The 14,905-nt window shown below is 36.4% G+C and overlaps 1 protein-coding gene and 1 long non-coding RNA gene across 2 annotated transcripts; one reads left to right on the top strand and one right to left on the bottom strand.

The window, feature by feature from the left end:
- Positions 1-199: 199 nt before the first annotated feature.
- On the bottom strand, positions 200-2,008 carry LOC126703492 (uncharacterized). Its single transcript, XR_007648100.1, has 3 exons — positions 1,666-2,008; positions 512-629; positions 200-340 (listed from the first exon to the last, which is right to left on the bottom strand). It is a non-coding gene; the product is annotated as an uncharacterized LOC126703492 (long non-coding RNA).
- A 5,580-nt stretch (positions 2,009-7,588) lies between these two features.
- Positions 7,589-8,999, top strand: LOC126702265 (pentatricopeptide repeat-containing protein At3g47530-like). Its single transcript, XM_050400938.1, has one exon. The coding sequence runs from the start codon at positions 7,934-7,936 to the stop codon at positions 8,801-8,803; it is 870 nt and encodes a 289-aa protein (XP_050256895.1). The 5' UTR covers positions 7,589-7,933; the 3' UTR covers positions 8,804-8,999.
- The last annotated feature ends 5,906 nt before the right edge of the window (positions 9,000-14,905 follow it).

Below are 14,905 nucleotides of genomic sequence, written 5' to 3'. Positions count from 1 at the left end.
AGATTTTCCCATTATCAGTACTCTTCTTGTTACTACTAAATCTGAGATCTCTTATTAAATCTGAAATGTTTTAGATAATCCTTTCAAGCATTGTATTACAGCAGATATTAATTTTTCTTGTCATTGGATACCTTATCAGATTTAGACCGTCATGCTGACTGGGAAGTAACATACTGTAGAGTCTGAAAAAAATTTGTTTGATCAAAATTCACAGCCTTTTGCCAATACAGAATTGTAATATTCCCAGCATTAACTCTCATCTACAATAAGATGTGATCAATTTCCCCTTGATGTTTAACCATATAAGGCCGAAGAAAGAATTATAAACATATAATGTTCCCTGGAAACAATTAAAAATACTTATGTCAAAGAAAATGTTAGGAATGTATAAGTTAATTAAACAAAATAGTTCTATAAGTTGAAGATGCAGATATGAAAAAAAAAAATTTAGATTTCTGTATCCATTTTTTTTTAATATTATTTTTTGTTTAAAAAAAAAAATAAAACTTACCTATTAGTCAACCAAGATCATAGCAATATTGATCAGATCATGGTTGTTTGTTACGTTAACTGCATCTCACATTCTTTGATATCTGCTTCAAAGTTTTGTACTTCGTTGCGATATGAATCTGTAATATTAGAACATTTTAAACATTAGTAAAGTTTATATATAACAATGGAGTAAAGTTTTGTACTTCTTTGTTTCTCATTGTCCCTAATAACAGTAAATAATTAAAGATTATAACTTGAGGCCAAAACATTGAAAGAAAGAGAATAAACGTCCTGATTTTTATTCAAATTCAAATAACAAAAAATAGCAGTGAGGATGTGAAATAAGAACTGAAATTAATAATTACATAATCATCACAAAAGAAATTCAAATCCTTCAAAACCAACACAATTTAATCATTGAGCTACACTGAATAGTAAAATTTAACAAAAACAAATAAGCCAAAATTAATAATTAACCCCCAATTGATTCTCCAAATAAAAACCAAAAACCCTTAATTTTTTAGTTTAAAGAAAACTTTACAGGAAGCAATTCCGGTAGTCTGATAGTGGATGGAGGCTTACGGTGATGACAGAACTTGTGGTGGTGCCCCTTTCTCAATCCATGGCGCATTAACTTAACAGTCTAATGATTATTCTTCCTATTCTTCCAAAAAAAAAAATCCAATCGGTCGATCTCTCTGAACTCTGTGACTAACCGACTCTCTCTCTACCGTTCTCGGACTTTTGGCCTCTAAACCTTGATTATCCAAAGCCAATTGTAAATACGCTAAAGCTAAACCAAAATCGAACACAAAATTAATTGAATCCAAATACTCCCAAAAGTTTTTAGTATTCTGAGAAACTAAATCAAATCAAAACCTAATGTAACCCAAATACCTAAATACAAATCAATTCAACCAAATTTCTCAAAACTGTCAAAACCTATGGGACGTTTGATCGTATTTAGCTTTGACGGATGCCGATTCCACTGGTTCGTAGAGTCTGAAGAGGAGATCGCTAGGGTTTTAATCGCAAAACAGATCTAGAATATTCCGTAAATTGACGGAAACAGGGGAAAATTATCCCGAAATCACAGAGAAGTTTCAAAACCGAATCAAACAACAAAAACTCATAGAGAGAAGGAGAGGGAGAGGGAGAGAGAGCAGAACGTACCTGGAAAACTCAAAAGGGGATAGCGATGGTCAGCCAATCGAATCTCCAGTGTGGCGCAAGTTTTTTTTTTTTCTCCTAGCAGAGTTTGATGCAAAGAGATCGCCTCTATCGCAGTATGGCTAGGGTTTTTTTACAGAGAAAAAATGTTAAAAAGACTGATGTGAAGAGGGTAGCGTTTTTTCCTTTTTCCTGTATCACAATATTGGCAGGGTTTTTTAATTTCTACGTTTTTTTTAATTTCATAGAGATCGGTAGATATTTTTTACTTTCTACGTTTTCTTTTTCCTTTAACAGCTTTTTTTTTTTTTTTTTTTTTTTTGTTAATATAAACAATTACAACCAAACGGTGTTAATTTTTTGAAAACAATACAATGTATCGCTTTTTAAAGTTACACATGTCTGAATTTTAGATAAGGATTTTTCCTATTTGTCATTACCTCCTTAATTCTAGGAACTCATTTTCTCTCAGCTTCTGCTATTATATATATATAGATATAGATAATAAAAAATGAGGGCCATTAAGTAAATTTTTTTTTTTTGATCATCCATTAAGTAAAATTTGAACATTAATGAAAAAAGTTTATTAATAATTGTGGGAGGTGATATGCAGTAAAGTGACTTTTTGTGTTCTTTACGATGTGACACTTTGTGTGTATTATGTGTTTTTAAGGTGAGGTGTACGTGTGAGTCCATTTTTCTTAATTTGATTTTAGGAATGGCCATCAATTGGTTTTGTATTAGGTGTGATTGGTCAATTATTTATCTAATTCTTTAAGTTACCTAATTACTTAGACCAATTTTAAGGGTTTATTAATTAAGGTAAACTGAAAGTCTCGAACTAAAAATCTTGGATTTAGAAGTTTGGCTATATGTGAGGAAGCTGTTAGAGACTTCTCTATCCAAAGGATAATAATTCATTTTAATTTATTCAAACGTTATCATTTTAGTGAAAAAATTAGATACTTAGCATTTTGATTTTTGAAAAAGTTTGTTCAAACTATATGTAAGGCCACAAAATCTTTAACGGCCCAACGACGATGTTGGGCTCGCACACGGAAAGTCCCTCACAATAATATTTGTAGAGAGTGGGATTAAAAGGCCAGCGTTGGATCACAGGATGATATTTCGGGCCGGACTTTAGATGAACCAACATGAGATAAAGCTTTGGGCTGGATATTCAGGCCCTTCAATCTTGTATTTAGGAGGATCTGGCTCCTCGGATCGTGTCCGAGGAGCGATGGTGTTGTCCCCGGTTGCCCGTCGGCGGGTTTTTAGGTGGTGTCCGGCGTATATTCTCCAGACATTCTCTTTCATCAAGTCTTTTTCCAGAAGCTCCATGGGAGTCCTTCTCTTTGGTCACATAACATTCTCTTTTATACTAGCCTACGTTCGTTGTCCTTCGTCCACGTGTAGGGTCGATCTCTCCTGGACAGATATCTGTCCCATCAGTCTAGTCCAAAAATTGCTGGAGATGATCCATAAAACCTAAGATCCCGGCTCTGTTAGGGGCAGTGTCATGTCAGGGAAGGGTATTAAAGACAACTTCCCCAGGATATTTTCTGATTTTCTAGCGTACTCGTGTTTCATTCCTATCCCTGAGATTTTGGGCCTGCCGAGGACGAAACCGTCCTCGGCTATGTCTTCGGGCTATTTTTATGTTTCCTAGTTTCGAGCTTGGGCCCTGGCCTCCTTCAGTTTAAGACCGGTGGGCTTCCTATAAGCGTGTGGGCCGGACCCATAAATTATTGGACCCCACACTATATATGTATATATATATATATATATATGAGTATACGTATTTATTTATATATAACATATCATATAAATATTTACAATCAAAACATGTGAGATATATATATATATATGTATATATATATATTTATATAAATAACATATGAGGGATATTTACCACATATATAGCTAAAGAGGATAGTTTATGCAATGAGTATTTATTTACAAGATAGATAGCATGTGGATATTGACTATATTACACAGATAAATTACAATGTGAAAATAAAAGGAGAGAGTTGACACTTTGAACATCGTATTAGAGATGGGACAAAGACTGGTCACTTTGAACATCCCAAGTACTTTTCGTGAGCCTAACCAGCTTAAATCCCCATGGAAGCCTGATCTAATTTTGAAAAGCTTTGATCTTATTGGTGTTAATTTGTGTTGTAAAATAGCGGAAGCTCAAATTACCAAGATTGATTGTGAAAATATTTTAGGCTTGAGAAAGATCTCCAAACTAATCAATAGGAACGAAAAAAAATTAATCCAAAAAGAAAATATACACAAAACACCAAGAATTACGTGATTCGGCAATAGCCTACATCTACGGATGACAACGAACAAATTTTACTATAACAAATTTGGGATAATACAAATTGGTGTAGAGGCACTTTCACAAACCCAAAATCCCAAATACACCCAAAATAGCTCTCTCTTACAAATACAAACCAAAGAACCAAATACAAATCCAAGAACCAAAGGTTCACAAATACCAATTACGCACTAACCAGAGAGCCACAAAACAAATCTAAAAGTTGCAATGCACCAAGAGAGAGCAAATCACCAAATCGCAAAACCAAAACCAAGCAGCAACAAACCTCTCTCACTATTCCAAATTGCAACTCACAAATATCAAAGAACCAAACGAAGAGAAAGCCTTTTTCTCACACACTCTCATCTTTCACTCTCTCTAATTTTCCGTAGTAGCACTATGCTTATATAGGAGACTTGAGTTAGCTAGTATATCCAAAACAAAGAAGGACTAGACTTCTTTTCCACACACAAAAGGAGAATCACTCCTATTTCAAAAGGAATTCCAAATCAAGTAGTAGACAAGACTTCTAATAGAACTTGATAACTTCAAACAATAGTAACCCAAAAGGAATAAAATTCCTTCCTTATCCAAATCCAACAAGGAGTCAAATTCCTAATTCAAGCCATATTCTACAATTTGTTGATCTAAAGCAGGCAATCCGCTTCAGTAGCTTTGCCAAACATTTTTAATCAGTTTAGAAAATTAAAGATCTGAGAAGTAATATGAGAGATGATTGTTTTTTATGATTTATGGAAAGCCAAAAAATATTTAGAATGACAAAGTAATAGGATATATATATATATACAAAAATCAAATGGGATAATCATAAAAATTGAACAACAACATGATCCTTAGTTCTCATTCTCAACAATCATGTGGCATTGGGTATCGGCATAAGGGACATAAGTGACTTGTCTTCAACCACTTGAAGTACATTCTCCGTGAAAAACATGTGAACATGGCATGCGAGTGACTTCTGAACCAGTCTGAAACTCTTCCATGCAGATGATACATTCTCGAACCAACTTCGACCCTAGTTGAAACCTAACCTTATCCAAATTCTCAATGGAAGAATTAGTGGCCGGGACAGGTTTAAACTCGTAAGTCTCCATGGAGTTCAAAATTACTGTATCATCAAGCACCTGCTGGGATGAAAACTCGTAATCATCAAATCTAGTTACCTTCACCGTGATCAATAATTTCACGACAATTGGCATCCTCGATGTCTTAGCCGATGCAGCAACCCTTGCAATTTTTCGGGACACAGCAGCGGGATTTTCCAACTGGGTGTCCAAGTCGCGAAGCAAAGACAACAAGCGAGCACCATTGTCATGCAACAACACGTGGTTTTTGGGGAGCCAGATGGCTTTGCTCCAACTGAATACATGTTGGTAGGAATCCACTGGTTCGGGACAGTTGCCGAAGTACTTCTCTGTTTTCACTAGCTTGCGAATTCGAAATTCGATGGGGAAGCCATCCAACAAGTGCAACCTCCTCCGAGATGGTGGCTGCTGCTGGTGGTTGCTGCTGCTGGGTTGGCTTTCCTGCCATACCCAGAAATTAGTGTGTTTGGTGATGCTGAATCTGGTTCGAGACATGTTTGAAAGCAAGATATATAAGATGATATATAACAACACGAACACTGAGAGAGAAACTTAAGAGACTTTTGGAACCTAAGTCTATGCCAATGAGTGTATATATAGTTTGTGTTGGGAGACCGAATTAGTCTCGGAATGAAGTTCCTATTCCTACTAGATTTAGGAGAGCAATTAATAAGATCTAACTGAAAATAGTTACACGAATATGTTTCCTATTCCTCTTAGATTTAAGGAAACCAATTATTTCTAAACTTTTCTTCTAAAAAAAGAAAACTTGTTTCTAAACTTTTATTTTAAAAAAAAATCCCAATTAACTAATGAGTGGTTTAATTTTTGAGTAGTGCTACTTTCATAACATTTTCACAACACTTTCGCAACTAAGAGTGTCAAATGGGTGGGTTTGGGTGGGCATAATTGGATTGGGTACATAAAACTCATTTATTCATTTAACTAATTACTTCTAACACAATCCAATTATTATGGCCTTATGGGTAAACTCCAACCCATCCAATTACCCAATAATCAAAATTATCAAAATACCCTTAAAACACGAAAATGACCAAAGTACAGTTAAAATCCTCTAAAATTATCAAATTCCCCTTAAACCTAAAAAATGACTGAGATACTCCTGAAACCTAAAAAATCACCAAATATGCTTAAAAACCACTAAAAATTACTGAAATACCTTTGAAACCTAAAAATTACTAAAATACTCTTAGACCTAAAAAAATGTTTAAAATACCTCAAAACCTAGGTGGTAAGTTATTATTGGTTTTAATATATATATATATATATATATATTTTTTTTTTTTTTGAGAATGTATTGGTTTTAATTTGAACTTATTACTTAAATTATTTTTTTGTCTACTAATAACAACTCATAACAACTTACCATTTAAGATTTGTTGTGAAAATGTTGTGAAAATATCGTGGACATAGAAATTCTCTTAATTTTTACTACAACATCAATATTTAAAGCTTTTTAATTATCATCTTTTTAGTCTTTCTGGTGCCAACAGTGGTAAAACCCCCCTTCCTCCGCTTAGTAATGATCGAATGAGTAATGCATTAAACCTTTGATGTTCATAGTTCATCATAGTTCATACTTCTTTTCTTATTTTCCTCTTTTGGGAAAATATATTCTGTAATACGGCCATACGGGAATTTCCTTGCATCAAAGAAAAAAAGGAATTCTAGTCAAGAGAGATATATATATATATATATATATATTCAAATCACAAAATTAGTAAGCAACAGATTAATAAACTGATAAACCAAGTTATGCATTGATAACACACAAATAGATACTCCAACAGTCCAACTGTGGTTATCCATCAAAGAAGAAGAATGACTCAAGACTTCGAATAGTAATAGAGTTAGAAATATTTTCGAGAGAACCAAGTGAAACATGTTAAGATTACATATTAAAGTATAACAATAGTTTTAGATACATTATATTTATAATTAATTTTAGATAATTTTTTTTTTTGAGAAATAATTACAACATGCTGTTAATCCTGCAGTTCGAATGCTTTTCCCCCTAGACCCCAAAACATTTTGTACAAGGGAAGGTGCCAATTCAACTACAAAACCTTTGACAATTTTAGATAAAATTAAACAACTAATGTTATTATTATTATTTTTTAGAAACAAATACACAGACGAACCATTTTTTTTCTTAAAAAAAAAAAAATCTATTTTTTTCCAATGACAAAAAAATCACGCATTCCTATATCCCAAATTCAAGGGAAAAAAAAGTGTTTGTTTTTGGAAAGTAAAAGAGTTTTTAACCAAATAGAATTACTAATATATTTTCATGATTATATACTTGAAATGCTATTAAAACTAATGAGTTAGATATGAGGAAAAAAAAAATGTGACACTAGTGCTTTAAGTGTTTGTATAATAATGATAATAAAATTTTAAAATGAGAGCCATTAAGTAAAATTTGAACATAATGAACAAATTTTATAATTAAGAAATTAAGTGGCTGCTCCACCATTTACTTTGAAAGTAAAACACTCCTAGAGAGTTATAATTCCAGTCATGCAAATTGCAAAATGACGAACTAATTGTATATTCTTTGAAAACCTAGGGCTTTCTCTGTGAGGCTATTAGAATATACCAATAGATAGGCATCAATCAGATGGCCTATTGCTTACTTCTTTGATTGAATTGTATTCATGCCACAAGAAGTGTGATGAAGCAAATAATGTGTTTGATGAAATGCCTGAGAGAGACACTGTTGCTTGGAATGTGTTAATTTCTTGCTGTGTACGTAATAACAGGACCTGGGATACATTCGTTTTGTTTAATACTAATACTATGATGCAGAGTGAAAGTAATGGATGTGAACCCGATTGTGTTACGTGTTTACATCTTTTGCAAACGTGTGCCCACTAGAATGCATTGGAATTCGGTGAAAAAAATCCATACGTACATTGATGAGCATGGTTATGGTGATGCTGTCAATTTTTCTAATTCTCTTATGACAATGTACTTGCAGACTGGACGTTTTGATAAGGCTTGTGAAGTGTTGAGAATGCGCAATAAGAATGTGGTTTCATGGAGTTCTATGATTTCCAGTTTAGCAATGAATGGACGCACAAAAGAAGCTATTAAAGCCTTTAGGGAGTTGCAGAAATTGGGTGTTCAACCTGATGATCAGACCTTTAGAGGAGTTCTTTCTGCTTGCAGTCATTGTGGGTTAGTGGATGCGGGATTGATGTTTTTTGATTGTATGAGCAAAGAGTTTGGGATAGTGCCTAATATTCATCATTATGGATGTATGGTTGATCTCTTGGGTCGTGCTGGTTTGCTTTATCTGGCCTATCAGCTTATAATGTCGATGGGGGTCAAGCCAGATTTGACAATGTGGAGGACCTTACTTGGGGCTTGTAGAATTCATGGCCATGTTACAATCGCGGAGCAAGTGATTGGACATTTGGTTGAACTTAAGGCTCAAGAAAAAGGGGATTATGCTCTGTTGCTGAGCATTTATCATTCAGCTGGCAACTTAGAGAAGGTAATGAAACTGAGGAAGTATATGAAGAAGAAAGCACTACAAACCACACCTGGCTGTGGCACGATTGTATTGAATAGGGTAGTACATGAGTTTGTTATGGATGATTTTTTGCATCCACAAAAGGATGAGGTTCATGCAATGGTGGATGAGATTAATCAGCAGCTGAATTGCTGGATGACAATGCTATAGGTCTCACTCTCAAATTTGGTGAGTTGCAGCACTATAATCAGGCATGGATTTTTAAAAGGCCCACACAACTTGCACCATTTTTCCCGTTTATGTTGAATTTTTAAGTGTGAAATGCAAAAGCACCACCTAGGATTTGTGCCATTTTCAAATGCTACTCAACGTCAGTCCCAAGCTCTAAAGCTCAGCAGAATCAGCACTGAATACCCTCTTGAATTTGATGTAATAAGTGTGAATGAGAAAGAAACAGTCATGCACAAATAGAGAGGTGCGAATGTGTCAATTACATAACAGAAGAAAAAAAAAAAAAAAAAAAAAAAAAAAAACCTAGAGAATTTGTGGTAGTTAATTTAAGTGCCCTTGATGGACTTGTTGATTTCCCAACTGAATCATAGGACGGTTCATCTAACTTGGGAATGTCAATTGAAGATGATACTTGCCACTCTTTGTTGTTGGTAGGCATGGCTTCAACCTTTCCACTTTCTGTATTTGAAAAATATAGCTAATGAGCGTTTAAAAGAAATTAAATAAATAAATTTCAGAACATTGGCATAACACATTAATTGTTAATATGCTTGATATCCTTCTTTTATGATCCCTTGGCAAGCTCAGCTGTTTCTGTATTAGTGAAGTGGAAAGAAAATTTGATTTTAGTTTGCTTATATCATTTCCTATTTTGATGATGTTATTACCTTATCTAGTGTTATATTCTGGTTAGTTTTGGTAAATTGTGTCTGTGTGTTTGGTGGAGAGCACTTGATTGTTTCTTACCATCCTGCTAGTTTTATATTAGTATATTATACTTGGATATGTTCTGATATTCTGTTCTGCGTTTTACAGCCTTACCACTTTTTATTAATCTTTTAAAGCAAGAAGGGATTTAGGTGATATCTTGAACTTTGCAGTATGGTTCACGGTTTGCGCATCAAAAATGGGAAAGCAACCTATGTCTCCCACTATGTAAGGACATCTAAGCTTAAACATGAAGAGTATTTTGGAGGTGCTAAATTTTGAAGGTATGCCAGTAAGCTATAAGTTTCGTTTGTTCTTTTGTTCTCTTTTCTAATATGTTCATTTAGTGCTTCATGTCATTAGGATTTTTCCCCTGTTTAGTGACATCTTTTGCCTGTGCATATGTAATTTTGTGCTAATGTGGTGACAAAAGACAAGTTTTTGATAAGGTAATTGATGACTGTAGAATTAAAAATATCAAGAGAAGATAAATCATCTGTTGTATATTTTTACTTTGGTGATTACATTAGTGTGTTGTGTCTTTTTTATTTTTTTATTTATAAAAAATTTCATGTTCAGCTTGGAGATCTCAAGGGGCTATTTGGATTACTCATAGGGATCATGCAAATGCTGAGAGAAAAATTGAAAGTATTAGATGTTTCATATGGAACTGGCACTGGTAAATTAGTCTAGTGTTCAACTTTTTTGCTGGAATTAAAAGCCATCTGCTGGGATTGTGCTCATAGTTTCCTTTAGTACATTTCAAAAGCATTATTCTATGTATTATTCTGTTTTGGATTTTACTAAATCTTAATGTTGAATGGGCTCTTCTGTGTTGGGTACTAGTGTATGTATAGGTCTTTTCTCAGTTGTATCCCTAAACATTAAGGTGCAGGTACACTGGTATACTTGGCAAATTTTTTTTATTTTTATTTTTTATAATTTTCCATTGCTAAGATGCACACCATATAGGACTTGAACATAGCACCTTACCCATCAACCCATTTTATGAGTGGGGTGGAGGTGCCAATTAACCCAAAGGTCATTGGCAACTATTGGTGATATATTACTGAATGTCTCAAAAGTCTAAGATATTAGGATAGGGTGATCACTGAACCATTATTCTAACATTCCCCCTCAAGTGTGGGCCCAAACTTCCCCTTGCATCAGTTGCATGAAAGTGCCAGGTGCATTTGATAGCCTAAAAGGCATTTCTAGCCATTTGTATTGAGTATATAAGTTTTCCCCTTTTTGTCATCTGTGTCCAGGTAATACTGCTCTCATATATCACCATGGGAAACTTCTAGCACTTCAAGAGGCAAATAAATCTTGTAAGCTTGTCTTCTTTTGTTTTTACTTCTGAAAAATAAAAGGGCTAGAGGGGGGGGGGGGTGGGTTGGTGCGGTGCGGTTAGACTGTGTCTGCTTCCCTTGATCAGATAACCTAATGGTGAGATATGTCTATATATCCCCATTATCATATAAATATTCTTTTTATATTTCTGGGTTACTTAACTGAATGTTCCACGATATGATGTAACCGCTGTGCTTTCTATGGTGGGGCATGTTAGAAATACTGAATGATTGTATTGTATTTCATCAATGAAAGAATATACATCACTGTCTTTATATAGGAGGCATATGTGTGCAGTACAAGTAGAGTGTAGTACAAGTACAAGTGTGCTATACAAGTAACCTAATTGGGCCTAAAGCCCATAACATAATACACGTTAACAGCCCCCCTCAAACTCAAGGTGGATGTGAGACCAACTTGAGGTTGTCAACCAAATCACGAGTGCGTCCCTTAGGAAGTGACTTGGTGAAGATATCTGCAAGTTGATCTTTGGAGGAGACGGAGAAAAGCTTAAGAGCACCATGGACAAGATGATAACGGATAAAATGACAATTAATCTCGATGTGTTTAGTCCGTTCATGAAAGACATCATTATGAGCAATATGAATGGCACTCTGGTTGTCACAATAAAGGGGAGTGGTAGAGGAGGTGGACACACCCAAATCCTTAAGGAGCCATCGTAGCCAAAGGAGCTCAGATGTGGTATCAGCAAGAGCACGATATTCTGCTTCAGTACTGGAGCGGGCCACAAAAGTTTGTTTCTTGCTTCGCCAAGAAATCAAAGAAGAACCAAGGAGAAAACAGTAACCTGTAGTAGACCTGCGATCAGTAGGATCTCCTGCCCAATCAGCATCAGAGAATGCACGGAGTACAAGAGGAGACTGAGCTGAGTAGAAAAGGCCATGAAAGAGGGTGCCCTTCAAGTATCGAAGAATGCGCAGAACAGCAGCATAGTGAGTTGATCGTGGAGCAAACAGATACTGGCTCACCTGATGAACAGCATAGGAGATGTCTGGACGAGTAACTGTGAGATAAACTAAGCTGCTAACCAATCTTCTGTAAAGAGAGGGATTAGACAATGGTTTCCCCCCTAAGGGAGTCAGATGTGCATTAAGCTCAACTGGAGTGTCAACAGTCTTGCTATCAGTGAGTCCAGCTCGAGACAAGAGTTCAGAAGCATACTTAGCTTGAGTAAGATAAAGTCCATCAGTAGAATGAGTGATTTCAAGACCCAAGAAGTAGCTGAGATGTCCAAGATCTTTCATCTCAAATTGCTGACTAAGAAAATCCTTGAGTTCTTGAATGCCACTGAGGTCATCACCAGTTATGATCATATCATCCACATACAGGAGAAGTAAAATAGTGCCTTTGTCAGTGCGACGAAGAAATAAGGCAGAATCATAATGACTGGCCATGTAACCCAAATAAGAGATGGTAGAGCTGAATTTGGCAAACCAAGCTCGTGGAGCTTGTTTAAGGCCATAAAGTGCACGTCGAAGGTAACAAACCTTGTTTGAGTCAACAGAGAGACCAGGAGGAGGTTGCATATAAACTTCTTCATGTAAATCCCCATTAAGGAATGCATTTTTGACATCCATCTGAAAAAGATCCCATTTACGGGCAGCAGCAACAGCTAAGAGGGCACGGACAGATGAGATACGAGCAACCGGAGCAAAGGTCTCTTCATAATCAATCCCATACTCCTGTGTAAAACCTTTTGCAACAAGACGAGCTTTGTAGCGCTCAATGGACCCATCAAAACGAGTCTTAATCTTGTAGATCCACTTACAACCAACCACAGATTTCCCGGGAGGGAGTGTCACCAAATCCCAAGTATGGTTTTTAGATAATGCATCAAGTTCCTCTTTCATTGCAATCTGCCATAAAGGGTCAGTGGAAGCCTCACGATAGGTGTGAGGCTCATGTAATGTAGCAAGAGCAGTGTAACAATGATAGTCAAGTAAATGTGTAGGAATAGATCTTACTCGAGTTGAGTGACGAGGTGGAATGTCTTGTGCAAGATCTTCAGGCGGAGTAGGAGCAGGGGACCCAAGCTCAGGGTTGGGGTTGGGTAGCTCGTCTTCAACCTGTTCATCTTCCACCTGTTCATTAAAGGGTGAACTAGGAAAGGGATTATCTGGTGGTTGGACAGAGAAGTCTACAAGAGAATCAGGAGCAACTACAAGAGGATCAGGAGCAGCTACAGAAGGAATATGTGCCTCATCTGGAAAAAGATCTAAAACAGAGGAGGAAGATAGGGAGGCACGAAAGTGAGAGAGCTCGACAAAGAGGCGATGTTCCCAAAAGACAACATTGCGAGAAATACGAAGACGATGAGAGACAGGGTCATAACACCGATACCCCTTTTGAGTTTCGCCATAGCCAAGAAAACAACAAAGCCTTGACCGAGGCTCAAGTTTGTTATGCTCATGTGGCTGAAGAAGAACGAAACAAGCAGAACCAAAGGAGTGAAGGTGGTGATAGTCTGGACATGACCCAAAAAGGCGCTCATATGGAGTTTGATTTTGGATAACCGGACTCGGAATGCGATTAATAGTATGAACAGCATGAAGAGCAGCTTCGCCCCAAAAAGGAGCAGGGACTTTGGCAGAGAGAAGAAGAGCAGGAACAGTGTCAAGAATATGACGAAGTTTCCGTTCGGCTCTACCATTTTGCTGAGAGGTACCTGGACAAGTTAGTTGATGAACAGTGCCATAGGAATGCAAAACAGCTTGGAAAGCATATTGAGTATATTCAAGAGCATTATCAGATCGAAAAATTTTGATGCGTTTGGAAAACTGAGTTTCAACCATTTTTGCAAAATTAGAATATACTTGCAATAATTCAGAACGATATTTCATATTAAAAATCCAGCTATAACGAGAGTAATCATCAACAAAAACAACAAAATATCGAGACCCACCAATACTAGAGACAGAAGAAGGGCCCCAAACATCAGAATGAATAAGGTCAAAGATATCAGTGGATATTGATTCACTAGTATTGAAAGGCAAAGCTGGTTGTTTTCCTAATTGGCACGAAACACAATCAAAATTTTTTGTAGACACTGAACCTAACAAACCTCTAGAAGCTAATTGTTGTACCCGAGAGGAAGATGTATGACCAAGTCGAGCATGCCAAAGTGCAAGGGAAGGAATTGAAGAAGCTGTAGCAGCTGCAGCAACAGAAACTGGAGCAACAAGTGGAAGACGAAGGTTGTCCACGGGAAACATTCGCCCAACTTTGGGACCAGACCCAAGCTCCCGTCCCGTCCTCGGATCCTGCACAATACACCCAGAATAATCAAAGATAATGCGATAACCCAACTCAGCTAATTGTCCAACAGAAAATAAATTATAAGAAAGGTCAGGAACATTAAAGACTCCAGGAACCGAGAGATTGGAGGTCGCAACGGAACCTATACTATGACCAGACATTGTGGAACCATTTGCTGTACGAATATTAAGAGGGTGCGGTGCAGGTTTAAGGTCAGAAAATAAGGACGAGTGAGGTGTCATGTGATTGCAACAAGCAGAATCCATAAGCCAAGAGGTAGGAGACATACCAGATAAAGCTGAGAGAGAAGAGGAATAAGATGCATTACCAACCATACGAATGACATTGGCGATGATATTTATAAGGTCATCTCTGGAAATGGTGAAAGTGGATCCAGAAGACTGAGACTTTGCAGAGACAGGAGCCATAGGTTGGATACTCTCAGTGTTAGCAACAGTAGCAGCAGAAATGAAAACAATTGATTTGTTGCGTTGATAGCAAGTCTCAATATTATGGCCAAAACGTTTGCAAAAATTGCAAAAACGTTTGTTGGATTGTCGGCGACGATTGTTGCAAAAGGAAGAAGACTTGTCCTTATTCTTCATTTTGAAGCAAAATATGCAAAAATAGACTGCAAAAATGAAATCTACGCGAAAAACTGGGTAAGGAACACATGTACTGTAAAAAGTCAACTCTGCAGAAAGTCAACGGTCAACGGTCAACTCCAGTGATGACGTCAGCTAG

The sequence above is a fragment of the Quercus robur genome, chromosome 10, assembly GCF_932294415.1.
Source record: "Quercus robur chromosome 10, dhQueRobu3.1, whole genome shotgun sequence".
NCBI classification, from domain to species: Eukaryota; Viridiplantae; Streptophyta; class Magnoliopsida; order Fagales; family Fagaceae; genus Quercus; species Quercus robur.
Note: the sequence above shows the minus strand (reverse complement) of the source record. Positions and strands in the feature narration are given on the sequence as shown.

What these genes read in the sequence shown, in the direction of transcription:
- LOC126702265 (XM_050400938.1), top strand. Translation starts at nt 7,934, where the DNA reads ATGGATGTGAACCCGATTGTGTTACGTGTTTACATCTTTTGCAAACGT.